Source organism: Anas platyrhynchos, chromosome 2, assembly GCF_047663525.1.
Source record: "Anas platyrhynchos isolate ZD024472 breed Pekin duck chromosome 2, IASCAAS_PekinDuck_T2T, whole genome shotgun sequence".
Lineage (NCBI taxonomy): Eukaryota > Metazoa > Chordata > Aves > Anseriformes > Anatidae > Anas > Anas platyrhynchos.
In genome coordinates, this window is record NC_092588.1 from 123,340,858 (window position 1) to 123,360,905 (window position 20,048).

Consider the following 20,048-nt stretch of genomic DNA (forward strand, 5'->3'; position numbering starts at 1 on the left):
ACACCCTGTTCCAAGATTCGTGTGAGATAATCAAGTATGGATTTTTACTTTAAAAATTGAATTATATTTTCCAGTGACTAGACAAATGCAATGTTTGTACTGAAAGCTCCAACCCAATCCCTATGTAAGCTTGTTTATACTAACTTAATACCATCAAACTATTTAAAGAGTATAAAAGTCAAGACAAAAAAAAAAACACCTCATATAAACATTTTATTTGTAATATATCAAATAAGGCATGTTTTTATGCAACAAACATCTAGCTTTATGAAAATTACTAATTAGTTCATAATAGGAAAATACCCAAGAGGAAAAGATTAATTTATGTATTCAGCAGAGCCTAGCTGCAGATACAGTACTGCACTTGAAGAAATACAGAGCCAAATAGCATTTGCTTTAGCACTACTATAAACACTTCTGATGCATCTAATCATTTCTGGTACTAATCTGACATTCTCATTTGAGAAAATCTATCTGCAGTTGTAGATAGAATCTACACCTGGAGTTGTAGATTCAGGCATGAAGTTTTTGCATGGTTTCCACTAGGCTACCCTTACAAAATACTGCATAAGGAAATCCTTCAGCTGTAACAAACTTCATATTCACCTTTGCTACATATACTTTGTAGTCCCCTGAACTGCTCCAAGACCCAGTGAAATCATTGGGGGGTCTTCCCATTAATGTCAGTAGCAATTGGATCAGATCATATCTGTCACATCATGCCGTCTGTGTAAATTAGCGTTGTCTAAAACTTACAAGCTCTCTTCAGGCATAATTGTATCACTGATTATGCTTAAGGCAAAAGTCATGAATCCTCAGCTGCTGGTATTAATGTAACAAATCACAGCAACCTAGAGAGATGTTACCAGCTCAGAGAAGCAATGTAAGCAAACACTTTGCAATGGAATCTCTCGTTCTCTTGATTCCGCCAATTTTCATTACTTTAAAAACAAGCCCAAATTATTTTTCTCAAAAAAATTTTCCTAATCAAGCAAAACATTAGGTATTAGTCTAGTTAGGTGTGCCACAAAGAAATGTTTGTTATTCTGTGCACAAATATAGATAGCCAGAGGGAAGGATTAGAAAAAGATATTTTCCATGATTGTACTTTGGTAGCTTTTATTTTTATCCCTTATATATTGCCTATTTCATATTTATGATGCTTTAAAGAAAAAAAGAAGCTGCAAAGAGGCACAATGAGACACACTGGAAAATACAAAAAGAATGCCAACATTAAAAGGCAAAAGAAAATCATCAAGCAGCTAAATTTTCCGGAAGATGGTGTTTGTCATTCCAAATATAAATCTGCTTACCGCCAGATCTACTGTATTTTTATAAACTCCTCCTCACTGTAGTATAATACCAAGGAGTGTTCTGGGTTAAATCAATACTAAATGCTAACAGTTATTTAAAGAAGACAGTGGGGTATGTAGCTAAGTACTTGTGTCAGGGCATGCCACAGTTCAGTACGTACAGGGGGTATTGTGTGTACAGAATACTGCTGTTCAGGACAAGCCAGAGTGATTGATGAAAGGAATTAATTACTCCCAAAGACATTTTGACGTGTAAGCTTGTTGCTTGTAGACGCAAAAATGCCACATGCCTTTTATCACTGCATGTCTTACTGGAATCTGCAGATGAAGGCCATTTTCATGTGCAGGCTTTATGGCGCTGCTTATCAGCGTGGTGCCTGAACATCTTCCACACAAAATCAGTACTGCCATGGAGAATCCCTTGTGAACTGTGTGGATGTGCATACAGGAGTGAGACCTTAACCCCTAATAAAAGAAGGTGGTGGTGGTGGTGGTGGGGTGTTAATGTCCCCGTAGAAGTGAGCATTTTAATTTGCTCTCACTAAGCAATGTAAAACACACCAGCTCAAATTATCAGTGCGGTTCTAGCCCAGAGCCTGCATGAACAGATGTTTCTGCTCACTATCCCCTTAACCCCCTGATCTGCTGCCAGCACACTGCTGTACCCTGCAGCCCTCACCTGAAAGGAAATGCTCAACATCTGGGTAGACATCTCAGCAGAGAGTTAAATACTAGCTAGTAACCTGTAATGGGATCATTAGAGGTTTAGAGGAGCTGCAGAATGGAAAGAATAATGAATAAATGAAAGACTTAAAAGATTTCTTTATCACTGGCTAACAGCAGCACCTGGAGAAAACTGGGGGAAGAGACAAAAGATGGAGAAGTAGGATGAGGCTGAAAGGCCTTCAAAAAGGGATGTGGTGTGAATAAAAATGTAAAAGTGCAAATACTTATAAAAACTGAACCAAACCAGATTCTCTTAAAATTGGCTATCTCCTGCGCCGTTTTGATGTAAGGAAAATTGTAGTGCCCCTAACAAAATTTAGTTTCATAACCAGATTACATCTACAATTAAGGGATGTAAGAAAACAGTCTTTCCTGGAAGTCCTGCAATTCATTCTGTGGGAAACTGTGTGTGAGCAGCATGACTAATGAGGACAGTAATACCAACTTCTACTTCTAGCAAAGTTATTCTTCCTTTTCTGTCACCTTTGCCTTAATAGCAATAGCTTTCTTATCTATTATTTGCGTGGGATTTTCTGCCGAAGAAATCTACAACCTCCCAGACTTTGTAATATGCTTATCTTTCCAGTTCCTTAGTTGTAGCCATGGTATTAACAATAGGCTTTGTCATTTGCACATAAATGCACGTAAAGCAAGGAGCTCTAGCACAACTGACTGGGAGGTCACCGTGCCAAGCAGCAATACGCAGTGGTCTGCACTGTCCTGCTGCTAAGCCAAGTCTCCGCATGCACCTCTTTCTTGGTTGAGCTCAAAATGCTACATGATTCTTCCTAGGCTGTCATTGTTACAGGCCTCTTGCTGCTCCTGGCATGCGCTCACAACCAGAAAGCAGAACAGGCACTCCAGACCCAGCTCCAAGCACGCTCATATTTCATGTGCAACTGGTATGCTTGAACTGACTGAGCCAGATCCTCCTTGGAGAGAATTCGACGGGAGCTCTGCCAGGATGCAAGTGAGTGGAGACCTGGCACTGACAAAACCTTCCTTATTTTTTACTGCGTTTACCAGTAGTTTGTCCTCTCTCAGACGGGTTAAGACCAACCCTTTTGCAAATACTTGCAGCTCAACTGCTGTCAAAGGTTTTCTTGAACTCCGGTGTTCCATTCTCATCTTTCTCCCCATGCTACCATAAATATTTAAGAAGCTACAAGACAACCCAAACTGATGAAATGCTCTTCTGTAACACCAGACTGGAGAAAAAAAAAAAAAAAAAAAAAGAGAGAGAGAAAGCCAGGATGGTTTATTTTCAACAACTGCTTTTACCTGCCTAGAATGGTCTCTAAACACCGTCTGCATTTACTTTCATCATTTCAGTTCTTTGAATATATTTTCCCAAATTTCACTTGCTGCTGTAGGATTAGAGAGAAATATTTTTTTTTCCCCTTGCCAGAGATATAAAGACAGCTGACGCAGTAATGGCAGCAGTTTCATGATAACATGATATATGGTAGTGATAAACGCTTCAGAAATGACGTATTTTGCTGAGTGACTACGGCAATTTTTTCTCTCCTACACAAGGATTAATTGCTCGCAGCGAGTCATACTTCTACCTCCATAGCACCAGGTCCTTATCTGCCCTAAACCTTCCACCGCGCGTTGATTTTCCCCAAGTATGGCGTTCCACGAATGGAGCACGAAGCAGGGGATCACAGCCCGCCCAAGCCACAGTCACAGCCCTAACCAGACAACAAACAGTGCTCAAATGTACATTACACAAAAATCTGTTTCCCTATCCAAAATCCCTTTTAAAGTTGGACCGTGTTAAAAGGACAACTGCCTGCACTGCTAAAGAAATATTTGCAGCATGCTCTTCTCCTGCAACACTTTATTCCCCAAAGTCTTTGTGGCTCCTTTTGGATTAAAGATCTTTTAAACAACTCAGACTAAAATGAGGAGTCTGTATCTATGAATTTAGTACCTCTTCAAAGTTAGACAGAAATAACTTTTGGATGAGACATCAGCATTAGGTATCTTAAAGCAAACATTTTATTTGGCCTATTACAAAAGATGTTGGGTAAAAAAGCAGGAACAACAACAGCTTAATCCAGCCCTCATATCACACCTCCCTTTTGGAATGGGCATGACTCCACTAATTACAACCTCCAAGAAATTGTAATTATGGGAACAGACAGATACCCCAGGCAGCACCAAGACATTTCATTCAAATGCGTGCTTCCCCTGCCAGCCCGTGCCTTGGTGACAACCTTCCCCCGACCTACCCAAAGGGGAGCTGCAGCTCCGCAATGACTGAGACATTTAGTAATTTCTGCTGTCAACATGGGACACGACGGAAGGGACTGATTCCCAGCACGGTGTAACAAATCTGCTAAGGAGATGAATGCCTTCAGCTGCAGTTTCACACTCTGGAATTGGTTTCAGTATAAAACAAAATTTCACTTGTAAAAAGCCTAATCTGTAACAGAAGCACTGATGCTTAACCTCAGAGTGCTAAATTCTCTTGTTCCTTTTGAGAAATAATGCACGTTTCTGTCCTGCGTGTAAGGCTTACCCCCCAACATTTATGAAACATTCAAAATACTCCAGGCAGCACTTTCAAATAAACCAGTTCAATTACTGAAAAATTACCTTTTACCTGTTCAAGTAGCCAGAGAAAGTACAGCTTACAAAGAATTCAATTATGTTTTCACACATGCAACAAATAAGTTACTCTGCAGAAATATGTCAGACCGAATATTCATTGAATACACATCATGAATATACATTTAATTCTAGTGCTATGAGTTTTATTGGAGTAGTTGCAGGCAAAGGCTTTGATCTAGGGGCAAAGCACACCCTTTGTCTGAAATGTACAAAACATGACAACCACAAGCAAAAATCTGATACTAATACCTCTGAACTACCACTTTCTTGGTTTTATTTCTGTATGTTAGAAGACATTAAAATTTGTATGAGAACGAGAATTAGATTCCCTTTAGCTTCCTTTGTCTCTTTGAGCTATTACTGACAAACACTCAGTATTTTAATGATGTATTCAATCTGAGGTTACTGTGAGGAAGAAAGGGGAATGACAGTCTGCATCTCTGCCTGCTCTCCAAACCTCTCTTGAGCTTCTCCTAGGAACATATAAAGCCAAAGCAAACATGGTAAGAACTGTAAAGACTTCTGTAACTTTCTTTCAGCTGCTAATAATTCACCTAAAGTAGAATTTTCTCACATTGATTTGCATGAGATGATGGAAAACTACAGGTAACAGCGAAGAAGAGCCTTGGGATTCTTAACTTATCAGTGCTGAGGCCCTAGCTGATGTGGCATGTGAGCACACCACCTTGCCTACTTAGCCCTGCTCCTCTTGTAGCTGTGATGGCTCCTACTCCTCTTGGCAAGGAAAGTGTGTTAGAAACAGCTGCTATTTCTCCTTCTGCTGCTTTCCCTCAGTGGGAGGAAGGCAGAGACAGTTGCCAGCAATGCAATGGCTTAGCTGTAGCCAGCTATTTTTACATAAATGCAGGCTTGCAGGCTGCCACTGCTTGACTGTTCAAAAATCTAGATAAGTGCTTGTAGGATAAGGACCTGAGGCACTGCCATTTGCACCACAAATCACCTCCGAGGTAACTAATACTTTAAACATTTTAATTTCATTCAGCCGAAGTACAGATGAAAAGACCTAATCCAACCACTAATGAGATCCAGAGCTGTATTTCCACTATAATCAACAGTGGAAGCTACATCAGGTCCAAAAGTGGTATTTTTGAGCACAGGTACCCAGAAATAGGGATGGAGCTTTCTAGTTACTGTAAACCATTATTATTATCATTATTGTTATTTTTGAGTTGTTATCAGATGAAAGTCTCGCCCTGTCCTTTGTGCTGCATTTCCGCTCACATAAGGAAGACTGGGTATCAAATCTGGCTGAAAATTCTCCTTAAAACTCAGTTACTTCTAATCTGGAATTCACCTTAAAACTCAGTTACTTCTAATCTGGAATAGTTTTCTAGAGTCACCTACTGTGTAGCTGCATAAAACCCTATGTCAGCAAAAAGGAGGTGGTGAAAGAGAGAGGGAAGGGGCTCTTTCCTAACAGCTAGCACATTGTTGTTTTAGAAGTGTTTTTGCCGTACTTACCCCAAACTGCCTAGCCAGAAAAACAACATCCTACTCCCAGAAAAACAAAACAAAACAAAACACACCACATAATCAGTTATGAAATACAAGCTACTAAAACTTCCCTCTGAAGTCTTTGAGAGCAATGCAGTACATAAAAGACCATTAGTCTTCAACCGCAAAAACCTTAAATAAAACTAAGAAAACATTGAAATTTTGAATACCTTTGCTTTTGTTTTTCTTTGTGCAAAAATTTCCTGGAGAACATAGCATGATTGTCAATGATCACAATTGTTTTATTATGCTACAGTCATTTAACAGTCAAAATTCAATTTCTTGTGCCTGTTACAGCATTAAAAAACAACCAGTGTCCAAGTGCAGGAGTCAACCAAACAAATTGGAAACCTGTCTCTGTGTAGCATCCAGTCCCCTTGCAAATTGCAATGCCATCAAATCTAAAACATACTGTCCATTCTCCAAAGGAGAGATGGGATGAGATTTCCCTGAGGCAGTATACCTTTCTTTAAAAATGTCATTATTAATGGAATTAATTTCTTACAGAGGATGAATAGGTTTACATGCCAGGTCAGTTACTGGAGCAATTGCTACCACTGCGAAATCCAACCCAGTATATCATCACTCAGTGCTGATACATGAACCCAACAGATAATAACTATGCTAGAAATGTCCTAGAGTGACGAGGATACACACGCAGATACATATTAAAAAAAAAAAAAATAAAAAAAATATTTCCTCAATATTAATAGATGACAGCAAATTCCTCCCTTGATTCCCAAATACAATCCATCTCTAGTTCCCAGCTAGCTAGCCAGCACACAGAACACCAAAATCATCAGTCATACAGGAAGAATACCTTCACAAATGTCAACAAGTTAATCCACCATGAACATCTGCCTCCAAAAAAGTTTTGTCTGAGAGTTCTTACTGCCCTGCCACATAGGCAATGAAAATATCCATGTCTTGTGTGTAGACACAAGACTATTTCTCATATGTAAAAGAACTTCTAATTTTACATCTTCAGCTGGATGTTAACTGCATGAGATTCCCAATATATCATTATATAAGTAAATCCTAGACCATACAATGCTATGGAATATGAGTGCATGAGAGAAGGATATCAAAGAAAGCCCACTTCAAATGAGGAAAGTGAAAGGAGGAGGAAGACACATGACACCCCAATTTCAGACCCACAAACCAAGGCCTTGGCAGAAGATAGGAGCTTTGCACTGTGAATGGAAAGATAACAAACTTGAGCTATGGTGAACGGTCGATGGGAACCAGGTTCATAATCAGAGACCTACTGTGGAATATGCTTGAGTACACATGGATGAAGAAATGTAACTTGTGAACAATTTCAGTTGCAGTTAGCCAGTATATATATATATGCATATATATTTATATACACAATGAAAACATTTGCATTTGTTACTTGTTAGAAAGCTTTCATCATAGGCTCCAGTCAAATATTAGTTGGGAGCCAAGATCACATTAACAGGATATAAACATTTCAGTGGGACAGTAATACTTGATGACATATATAAAATATATATATTAAATCGTCTTTAGATAAAAGACTTTCTTTTACATTTGATAGAATGACTGACTGCCAAAATGTTAAACTGAATACATACCTTTTCAACTGGGGTATTTTCTTCACTTGTTACACTTGCTTTTCTTGATTCGTTTTTTGTTCTGCTCAGCCTCCGGGACACTTTCTCTCTAAGCAAAGTGGCGTATCCAATGTGTTCATAGATGGGGTTGGTCGTCATTTTGGAAATATACTCTGAAGCCTTTGTTTCTATATACAATGTTATCAAGCCATCTGTTACCAGATCATGGATTGATTCAAATCTTTTCTCCCCAACGAAATGCTTCCCATCATAGAACAACCTGTAGTTTAAGGTCTGATTGCCAAATCTGCATGTACCAGAAAAAAAAAAAAAAAAGAAAAAAAGGAGGGAGAGAAGAAAGGGAAAAGTGTGAGAAAGAATTCACTCTGGCAAAACACACAGGAGGTAATTTTGATGACGAGTGTATATATCTAGATTGCATATGGAATATGCATATGATGCAACTGCGTCATTGTGGTATCCCAACCGAAATTCACACTTGAATTTAATTACATCACATGGAGTGGGCTACAGACCTGAGGCCAATTTGTCTGCAACAAGCCACGTGACGCACACATAAATGGTTTAATCTAAATCCTAAAGGGACTACCACAGCAAATGGAAAGGCATCTTGTCACTGACATGACCTTACACCGGGATGCATAATTGTGTTAAGGGCTGTTCTATCCTGAAATGTTTCTGAGGTGCAGAAACTGGAAAATCTTAATTGCCATGGGTGTATTTACATCACTCATTGAAGAGAGGTGGACACCTCTAACAAACAACTTAAAACCCCTGGGGTCTGAACCACCCTCTGACAGGAAGGCAGGGAGACTGAGCTCCTAAATCACGGGCACAATTAGATGCCTCATATTCTGTGGGGTAATGCTAGCCCTACATAGCTATATATGGTAGGTGCAAGCTATGTTTTTTTAAAAAAATGGATTAAAAAGCAAAGTGATATAGTAGCACATTCTGCTACAACGCCAAGGTGGAATCCTACTCCTGACTAAAGGATTCAGAGATATGACATTAGGTTGAATGGTCCTTATATTGCATCAAATGTGCATATTTCTGCATACTTTGTTGTGCATTCAAATCAAGCTGTTTAACTCTCTTACTTTTTACCCACATTTTTCATATGAATTTCCAATTTATAATCAAATTCAGTTTTTGAGTCTACAAATAATTTTCCCAATGGACTTAGAAATCATGCTGCTGTGTCAAAACAGCAGGGAATTTGCCATAATCCCCATCCTTTTGTAGATCTTTTTATTCTTTATTTTGAAATGTCTTTGAAAAACCCTAAAAAATTACATTTGTTCTCTTTCAGCTGACGAAAGTTGCTTTTAATTTACAACACTTTGTAATTGGCATGACTCACCAGCTTTTCCAGCTCTACCATCTGCACATCGATATGAACTCTGAGGAAGATGTCAGCACCATATCACTTGGGATAACTCCCTAGAGCATCTTTGCTAATGGCTTACCGTCAGGAGGGTGAAAATGGAAGAGTTTTATGTTGTGCATGTCCCACAGAAAGAATAATGCTGTAAGCATTGTAACACACTGCTAAGGAGTTTGTTTTGTCAAACCCTCAGCAAGTACTGAGTGCACCCTCAGCGAGTTTGCCAATGACACCCAGCTGTGTGGAGCAGTTGACATGCTGGAGGGAAGGGATGCCATCCAGAGGGACCTGGACAGGCTTGAGAGGTGGGTCTTTCTGAACCTTACGAGGCTCAACAAGGCCAAGTGCAGAGTCCCGAACCTGAGTCAGGGCAATCCCAAGCACAAACAATGGCTGGGAGCAGAATGGATGGAAGCAGCCCTGAGGTGAGGTGAGGTGAGCCCTGAGCAGCAGAACCTGGGGGTGTTAGTTGACGAGAAGCTCAGTACGAGCCATCAATGAGTGCTTGCAGCCCAGAAAGCCACCCATACCCTGGCTTTCATCAAAAGAAGCACGGCCAGCATGGCAATGGAGGTGATTCTCCCCCTCTGCTCTGCTCTCATGAGACCCCACCTAGAATGCTTGTACTGGGTCTGGCTGGGATGTTAACTTTCCCTGCAGCAGCCCATACAGTGCTGTAGTTCAGCTCTTGGGCCCCCGATATAAGAAGGACATGGACGAGGGAGCCCAGAGGAGGGCCATAAAGATAGATCAAGGGGCTGGAGCACCTCTCCTACAAAGACAGGCTGGAGGATTTGGGGTTGTTCAGCCTGGAGAAGAAAAGGCTCTGGGGAAACCTTCCAGTGGCATTCCAGTACCTAAGGGAGGTCTACAGGACAGCTGGGGAGGGACTCTTTGTCAAGAGGTATAGTATTTGGATGAAGGGGAATGGTTTTAAACAAAAGAGGGAAGATTTAGATTAGATATTAGGAAGAAATTCTTTACTCTGATGGCTGTGAGGCACCAGAATAGGGTGCCCAGAGAAGCTGTGGATGCCCCATCCTTGGAAGTGTTCAAGGCCAGGCTAGATGGGGCTTTGGGTGACCTGGTCTAGTGGTAGGTGTCTCTTCCCACGGAAAGGGGGCTGGAACTAGGTGATCCTTAAGGCCCCTTCCAAACCAAACCATTCTAGGATTCTATGATTCTAAAACATAATAGGATATCTGGTCCTTTTCCTACTAACTCATAGCAGCTTTAAGATTGTCATGCAGGCAGGCTTTGAATGGTACAGCTACACCAGGAGCAGCTGTATTTTCAAGGAAAGTCACCTGTGAAAGGCAGTGAGGTTGTAGCTTGGGATCTCCCTGAATTTTGAGCTCAGGTGAGTAACAGTGTCCTCCACCTTTGAGCAAAAGCATCCCATGGTTCACACTGTATTTCTCCAGCAAGCCTGAATTCCACTTAGGAGAAGAAAATTCAATTCTGGTATGCTGCCTTTGACAGCTGCTCAGCTGCTGGACTTGAGGATTTTCTAGGGTCTGATTCTTTAAATATCACCTATTGTTGCTGGTGTTTGTGTAAAACACATCACAGAGTTTGGAGAATAACCTGTCTGTGTCCCCTGCCAGGACATTCCCCCTTCTGTCCTCACCTCCAGCTCATACAATTTTCAAGGAGAAGCTCCATGTTTATCTCACTGCAACACTCAACTCTAGGTAACAAAAATGTTGAAAAAGGGAATAGTCTGCTTCTGAAAAGGGATTTCCTAGACAAGTGCTAAAGCACAGACTGAATAATAGCAGTGCTGCGATTGTCAGACTGCTGACAAGAGGGTGCAAAACCAACCTGACACCATGAAGTGTCCAGTGGACATGGACACAGACATTACTCAAAAGGGACTGACACAAAACCTCCTGCATTAAATACATTTACAATTGAACTATAAGCCTCTATTAAAACAGCATTTACCTGAGAGCAAGTGTATAGCAGCCGGGTTGCCGCTGGCTTTCTCTAAGAATGTATGCTCCTTCTACGCCAGCAAGTATCTCATCTGCTTGCTCCCGAGAAATGATGCCATGAAACCTAAGGAAAGACATTGCCGTGACTTTCAAAACAATTCAACCAGAAGTGCATCCCCCTCTACTCCAGAAACCATTGGAAAACTGAAATCATGCAACAGGACACAACACTGTCTCACACCTTTGTGATAATTTGAACCTCACACCAGATCCCTTCTGCCAATGCAAAGACAGGGCAAGTGAAGAAGGAAGAGCAAAGAACAGCTTGGTGTCCTCCAGAGATCCTTTTCCATAAATACCCTATCTTTTCACAACTTTTCTCCTCTACCAATCTATGTGTCTCTTCCTTGTTTCCTTTCTAGAGGCTTTATGACAGAATAGAAAATTGGGCAATAATGGTATCATTTTTATTGAAAATGGAGATGACAAAATTAAAATAAGAGGTCATTCCTATTACTGGTTTGCTTTAGGTCTTATATTAACATTGCTTACCTAATTTTGTAGCTGCAACTGAGCAGAAAAATGGCAACAATTACTCAAAATTCTATTCTGTACATATTATAGTAGAAGAAGATATAGAATATCCTTGAGAACAATTCTGTTTTCTTTATTTCAGTTCCTCATTCAGTGTTGGAAAAAAGCAAAACAGTCTTTTGTCATTGCTATTTTAAGAAAGAAAGAGGCCCTAGAATGCCCAATTAAACTTACATTAATCAATAATCTTTCCTTAAGTAGAAATGTAGGCTTTACAGCAGTTCAAGTCTTAACTTCTACACACATTTTGTTGGCTGATAATTCTCTGAGGGTCTCCTCAGAGGTTTTCAAAGTTTCTATTTTTGATGCTGTCTCTGAAAAACGGCACTAAGACGTACTGGCCTTAAGCACTTTATCTTTCCTGACAATACATATGAAGTGGCATGTTTCTAATACTGCCTCTGGCATGGTAGTGAAAGAGAAGAAAAACACTTTGGATGTAAATGCAATTGTTCTGTTCTCTTAAGTTGTCTTTTCACAACTAATAAATGTTGGAAATACTAGGTTTAGGTGATCTTTCCATAGTGACTTTATACTAAACTAATTCATATTTTCTGTACTGGTAGGGACACAGTCATTTTCTGCCACATCCAAATTAAAACAAGCATCCCCTAGATGAAATAATTTAAGCAGGTCTTTACCAGTAAACTCATGGCAATTCATATGCCTAGTTAAAAATAATGAGCATGGGCTATTTGTCACCAGAAGCTCATTTTGAAATAAAGCAGGTTTTAGGTAAGATATTAGTAAAAGAGCTCTCCTGGTGCTCAGTATAAGAAACCACTGGGACAGGATATTGAAGCACCTGTGAAATTTCTTTAACCACAGATAGTAAATATTAGGTAGTCCACGCTTTCTTGTAGATGTTTTTGGTATATTTATGCAAAGGCATAAACCAGCTGTACATTGTACGAAATTGCCTGAATTCATTCTCCTGACTCTGACAGCAGCAGACAATAAATGCTTACAGAAAGAGTGCAGGAAACAGTGAAATACTTTCACTTCTCATCCCTGTCTGTCCATCACTGCTTCAGCCAGAAGTTGTGTCTGATCAGCTGTGACCTTACCCTTCATGAATCGGAGAACCTCACTTGGAAACCCTTCAATTTTGCTATGCTTTTGGCATCCACAGCATCCTGTGCAATGAGCATGAGAGGGACACCTTGAATGTCCCTCTCCTGGACATCCACTGAGGAAGGCCTGTTTATTTTCCTCATATGGCAAGTGCTGCTGCCCATCACTTTGCTCTGCCTTTCATTCCTTCTATACGTTCTCTAAAAAGGAGGGAGGAGGAATGGGGAGAGAGGAACCAGAACAACCTGCACTACTTAAAATGCAGCCACCCCATGGATTTATACAGTAATGTATATATATTTTTATTTTCTGCTTTCCCTAGAAATTCCTGACTCTCTTTCCTAGCACTACTGAATACTGAATCAATTACTTGTCAGCTGTTCTGAAATCTTCTTTCTGAGTGGCAATAACTGATGTGATCTCACTAAGGTGATTTCTTGCAATTCCTGCCAACTCTACCACTCCACAAAGCTACAGCATGCCAAAAGGCTGGAAGCTGCCTCGGTAAAAGGCTGTGGTAATAGTTTTAAAATCCTGCCTGAGACAGCGTGATGGGTTACTTTGCTGGGTACTTACTATCTTTGGCTCAGTTGTACTTTGGTGGCTAGATCTGAATTCCCAATTGTTTAAGATAACATTAAAAAATGAAACTACAGTAATTAGGGGCAAGCTGCTGGCTCTTGAGCTTTTTGATAGTAGGAAAGGATCATTAAACACAGATTATGTGTCTGGGATGGAAGAAAAATAGAACACAGGATCTAAGCAATTTCTCCAGCAATAAGGGGTTAAGCCTCAGCAGTAAAGGCCAAATGCCAGCTCTGCAAATGGTGTGTAACCAGGAGATCTGGGTGCCTGCTGCAGTGGCTTTTCCATTCAGCTCTACCTGCTCAGAGCTCCTTGCCAATGCTGAATCCAGCCCCTTTTAACCTACTCATAGGCAAGAAAACTGCTGAGCACAAAGGAATTGTACTTTAGTGATTCCTTTATCTGTCTTAGAATAGAAATGCACCAACTCTCAGGGTATTTTGGACCTTGTGACTTTACCAGGGAGAATAGCATTTTGACACACAGCAGCATACATGCATACTTCCATAACCATGGGTGTTAGGGTGGAGAAAGCACAGGAATACACTTCAAAAGGCAGGGACAGTGACAAGATGCTTCTCTCCTCCCCAGCCCAATGCAGGACCACAGGTAGATTAAAGTGACAACCAAAATCAAAGGAAAGAAAAAAGAAAAAAGAAAAAAACACTCTTTTTTTTTGTTTTCCTTCCCAAACTGTCCTAAGAGAAGCAACACAGCCACGCAGCCTGAAATAGTGGCACAGTCCATGGATTGTGATCAGCAGTACTGGACAGTAGCATCCCTAAAATATTAGGCATTCACAGTATTTAGCTTTCAGCTGAAGTAAAAGGCAAAATGAGATATTTTGAAAATATTTTTTTCAGAACTCCATTTTGGTGGTGTTTTTTATTTGTGTGTTTGCTTGCTTTTAACTCTGGTACTACAACTTTCAGATACAGCTAACAGATACGTAAAAGAGAAAGATACTTACTCTCTTCCATAATACTTTGGTCTGTTTTCCACCTAAATTTTGAAAGAAAAGAAAAAATATTTTAAACTCACTTGGTTTTAATTAAGAAACATAAACTGTGCTTCATTATGAGTACTACTGCACCCATCTAAGTGTTGAAATTCTGCAGATTCAAAACTGTGACTGGAACATGACAACACAGAAGAGCAGAAAAATGAAACAAGAAGAGGTGTTTCTATTGATGTATTTCTGCAGAGAATAGCATGTATCAATGGTGAAAAAAACCTATGGAACTACACATAATTCCATAATATTGATCAAATGGATAAAGGATAGTTTACTGTATTTTTTTGCCACTCTACCATTTATGTAATAAAATAAGACTGTTTTTTTTACACATCCTTTATCTTCCTAAAAACATTTTTTGCCTATATATGGCAACCAACCAAAGATAAAAAACAAAACAAAACAAAAATTATCCAAACTATCCCTGGGAAAAACTAGGCTTTTGGATTTAGATGTAGTCTTAAATTCCTGGAAGTCTCAAGAACTTGAGGGCCTGATCCAAAGTATACCAAAGTCACTGGAAGGACTCCCAATTATTTTAAAGAGCTTGGAACCAAGTTCTAGGAATGTAATGTTTTTATACAGAAACTTGGGATGGTCTGACACTTTGATTCATTTCTCAAGCACCAATTTACTCAAGCATTTTTGGTAAATTCTAAAAAAAAACAAGGTCCCCAGCCTCATAATCCCTTATTTCTTCTACAGCCTCTGTCTTCAGTTTGCCTTGATTGTTAAATTTCCTATTTGGCCTAAACAGTTGCAGCTTCTGCATACAACCAACCCATGGACAACCATACCGTGGCTTTCTGGATGAAGACTTACTTTGCTGTGTTTGCTGTCATTGCCAAATAACCTTCTTGATGAACTGCGTACACTGCTGAGGCGAGCTCTAACTTACTGAATGCAGCAAAGATGCTAAGTGAGGGTATTTCCAAGAAATTCATAGCTCCTGGAGAGGGCTGACAGGTAAATCAGGGAGCAGGACTACAACCTGCATCTCTGTTTCTTGGCAGAGGCCGGCGGGGAGGCCGGCAGCTGTGCAGCAGGAGGAGGAGGATGCCAGCAGGGGGCACGTCTTCCCCAGCTTTCACACAGGGGCTGGGGCACTGGTACCTTACCATGTGCAGAAATCGATTCAATTAGTACGTAATTTATTGCTACGTATTCATTTTCAGGTTTTAAGGGATTCAGATATATGCATTTATTCGAGTGTTGTTATAAGGAGATGCTTTTTCCTCTCCAGTCTCCCTTCAGCTTAATAATAGTGTCATCTACCCAGCTGTAACTTCAGCCAGCATTGTCATGAGTAAGTGCAGCAGGACTCAATAAAAGATATATATAAAGTCTCCCACTTATTAAAATAATTTGAGTGCGTACCTGAGTAAATCTGCCCATGTAAATGGGATTACTCCTTCATACGTAGTGACACGCACATGAAAAGAAATTGTGGTTTCAGGACTATTTTATTACTTAGGATAAAACCAATGAATTTGAATTTTCACCACTTTATCTCGCTAGAATCATAGAATCAATAAGGACCTTTGTTCTTGTTTTGATTAAATCTCATTATTTCACTCATAAAAAACTTTAAATTGATGAAGGCCTTTTACTTCTCAATAACAAATGCATAAATGTCACTTTTTTGATTCAAACATCTATACACCTTGCACTAAATTGAAGCAGCCGCCTTTGTACCCTGCAGTCACTAAGGCTCCAATACCGTGCAAAATGAACTAAAGTCTGTACAAGATAATGAGAATCTTCAATGGAAGTCCTATGGGAGTTCAATCAAGTCCTTACTGGGCTTCTTTTCTAGCTCGGCATTTCTTTCCTAGCATAGCACTAACAATAGCAGTATCAAACGCTTGAAACTCCTGCCCAAGAATAATACCTTGATGCAAACATTTTGGAGCTCTAAGGGGCAGGAATAAAAGGAAAAAGCAAACACAGAAGAGAAGAGAGAGCAAAATCAGAGGAATTGCCAGTTCCTACAGGTGCTGTTTCTGTGTGCATATACAGCAATGCAGAAATGACAGCACATGAATTCAATTTCTTTTTTTAAACTTTCCTAGCTCACTTTTCATATGAACATTGGAAATTTGAAAGGAGTGTTAAGGTTTCATGTAAAAGTCATCTGCATCACACAGAAAATATAAGAGATTAGAGAGGTCTTTGTTAAAAGTGTCACTGTTTAAACCAGCCTAGTCATACCCCTGAATACTGCCATATTTTCACTAGTAAAAGAACTCAAGAAAAAAAAGCTGTTTTACCTGAGACAGAGGATGTTGTTGATATGTTCATCCTGAGTAGCTTGACCTGACCTTATTATCTTGGACCTGTCATCCTTATTAGACCTTTGTGACCTTCCAAAGTATATATTTAGTTGGGAACTTAATTAAAAAATGGGTGTCAGAAGCTGAGGTAGGTGTACATGAGGCTGCCACATGTAATCCTCTCCATGATGGGAAAAAAGGCCACTCAATGCATTGAAAGTGGTGAGAAGGAACAAGCAGAGGAACTTTCATTCCCACAGTAAGCCAAATAAAACCTTCACAGCACATAAGGTAAAGTGTGACTTTCATTTGGATTCGGAATCTGCTTCTTTTTAAAAATACATTTGCTTTGATTCTGTACACAGAGTAAACCCCACCACTTTTCATCTACCTCAGAAATACAAATAGATGACTTAGCAGTACTAGCACCATCCTTCAAAATTGCCTGTAAGCACAAGTTCCCCCACAAATACAAAAAAATATGTAGTAACAGTTTAAAGCATTCTGGAAATACCTCCCTGAGCAAATAGAGGTACATTCTGAATCCCTCTCACAACTCCATTTATGCAAAAATCCAGATTTGTCTGTGACATTTTTGTCATTTAACAAGCAACTGACTGGAATGCCCTTCACACTGTGATTTCCGTTTTTCCTGCTGTTCATGAGTTAAAAGATTTGCTTTTCTGAATATCCACACAAAGCCCATCAAATCCTATCTTCTTGCCCCCTTCATAAAACAGACCCCTTTTCTTCAACTCCCTTTTAGTACCCAGGTGTCTAAAATGGCCACAAATGTCAGTGCTTTGTTTTAGGCAAGGAAGATACTGCAGTATTTTGTGAAGTGAAGCTCCAGATCTGCCAGAGCATCCAGGAAAATACATGCAAGCTATGGTGCACCGCAATCAAAAACCTCTCTTCTATGCTCACTGCAACCTTTAGCCTGAAATAATCATTAAGCTCCTAACCAACTTCACTGCTAGGAACAAACATGAGGAAACAAAGTTACAGCAAGATAAAAGATCAAAATAACATCAGGGTCTCTAGATCAAAACCAGAATGTTGGACTGAACTTGGAAATAAACCAAAAGCCTACACAATTGATGGAGCAGAAGCTTAAAAGTATCAAAGCAGCCAGTAGTTCTGCTCTGCACTGCAGACTCTGTACAGACTTCAAGGGAAAGCCTATATATCCCAGAAGGCAAAGGTGACTGAAATTCAGCTGGGATTAGCTTTTCCTCTCCTGCTATAAATGGGCTCTCATGCATGCACACAAAGTCGGACAGATCCGATGCAGAGAATCCTTCATTGGGGACAGAACAGGAAATCCACAGGTAGACAAGTGACTGCTTCCCTGTTGCACAAGCCCAGAATAAGCAAATTTATTCTGAGGACATGTGCACTTTTTTTTTTTCCTTTTTTAATAGATAATAGAACACTTTTATCACTTTTCATATAGCCTTCATAATCTCACAATTTCCTTGCTGAAAAATGACCATATTTCCCAGGTGGTTTTATACATCAGCCTGGCCAGTCTCTCTAGATATCCAGCACTGGAGAACTGTGAGGGGTTAAATCATTTTGGATTCTTACACAGATAGATGCAACCAAAATACAGGCATAAAAGAAAATTATGTAAAGCAAATAATAGGCCTTAACTTGTGAAAGCATATATTTGCCTTAAAGAGCTCTGCAGCGTTCTTTTACTACTCCCATAGAGAGAGCAAATAAAATGGATTCTCTGTCTCCACTAAAAGTAAGTGACAACTTTCAACTTAAATGTGAGTTGGTAATTTTCAGGCTTAGAAAAAGGTATTAATGCCAATCTCAAACCAAAAATGTTGCTGCAGAGCAGACCTTTATGGCAATTGCTCCAGAAACTCAGTGGAAAACACTCAAAATTACTGCTGAAATGCATAGTTGTATGAATTATGAATTATCAGTGAATGCCAAAATTGTTTAAAACTATAGTCATATTGATCAGGAAGCATGCAGTATGGTAAAACAGCCTTAAATCATTAATTTCAGTAAGGAGTTCAGTACTCCTACAAAGCCAGCAACATTCAAAGACATCTAATCCTGAAGCACGCTCAAAGACAAATGAAACCCAGCACACCTCTGCCAGCTCTCTCCAAAAGCATTTAGGAGCATGTTTGAGAGGCTCTGCACAGTCTTCCCTTGACTCCCAGCCTGCCAAACCAGACTGCCTCTCCCCATCCCAGAAAACAGACTCACTTGTACACTTAGTCTAGTTTTACAAGTTTTTTTTTTTTTGTTTTTTTTTTTTTTTTACAACATTACAGCATATTCAAGGTGTGGAATCAGTTGTACTGGGGTTTAAACACAACACTGAGAAGGAAATAAGCCTTCTTCATAAAAACACACTAGCTATCTAAGCTAATCCAATATATTACCTTTACATAATTTTGAAGTTTACTGAATTGTAGTGCCCTGGGATTTGTGGCTCCTCTTTTGGTCAGGATGGTTTCACCCTGGAGTGACATACTCCTGCTAATGTACAGATTATTGTATTAAAATCCTACACCACTCTGCAAGATAACTCATCACAAAACTACTGGGAATCATGCAGGCAGGAGGTAAGTATGCCCTAATGTGATAGATTTTCATTGCAAGCGTCTACATCCAAGCCACACTGCACTGAAGATTTGAAGATGCCCTGAAGAATTCTTTCTGCTGAAGTACTATCACAGAACTAAGATAACTCTAATTTCCAAAAAAATGTAATTTCTCTTCAGCTTCATTGCACAGGACATATTTCTTTATTCAGTGGCCAAAGCTGAAATACAGAAATGTTGGGATGAAAACTAAGAAATCCAAAATCCCTCTCTAGGACAGCAGTCTGTCTGTAATTCAGAATGCCCAGCACACAATAGCATTGTAGGTCTACCTATTTCAACCACTGCTTCAATACAACCATAAGGAGAGTATGAAAAGGAAAAGGAAACAATAAGGTGCATGCATAGCTTTTTGTTCATCTCCCCGTTATACAGAATGAGAAGAGACATAAGATCCAAGAGTTTAAAATGTCAGTGTGGTCACTTTATTGCAGGCAGTGAGGCATTTGCCCAAAGGAAGTTCAATCTAAACATTTTTCTGTTTGGAACAATGTTATTTATTTTTCAGTATTTCTAGTTAACTAGCCATAAATACCATTTTCAGCTCAGTAAAAGAGAAATAGAAGAATTGGAAGAGAATTCTTCAAAAGAAGCCCAGACTATAAAGAAAATGTAGTCTGAATTGTTCAGCTTTTGGCATAATTGCCAAATGCAAACTATTGCCTCAGAATCAATAGCAGAAAAGGATTACAGAAAATTGTAAGCACGCAATAGTAAAAACAGTACTGGAGTAGAAACTATGTTTTGTTTCATTACTTCTTTAATACATTTTTTTTGCC

The 20,048-nt window shown here is 39.6% G+C and overlaps 1 protein-coding gene across 1 annotated transcript in view; it reads right to left on the reverse strand.

Annotated features, from left to right (window-relative positions):
- CHN2 (chimerin 2) overlaps positions 1 to 20,048 on the reverse strand; it is a 164,139-nt gene that overhangs the window by 60,054 nt on the left and 84,037 nt on the right. Inside the window, exons 4-6 of the mRNA XM_038173738.2 lie at positions 14,319 to 14,350; positions 11,106 to 11,219; positions 7,772 to 8,057 (exon numbers count right to left, since the gene is read on the reverse strand). Coding sequence (XP_038029666.1) covers positions 7,772 to 8,057; positions 11,106 to 11,219; positions 14,319 to 14,350 — 432 coding nt within the window. The remainder of the gene's footprint in view (positions 1 to 7,771; positions 8,058 to 11,105; positions 11,220 to 14,318; positions 14,351 to 20,048) is intronic.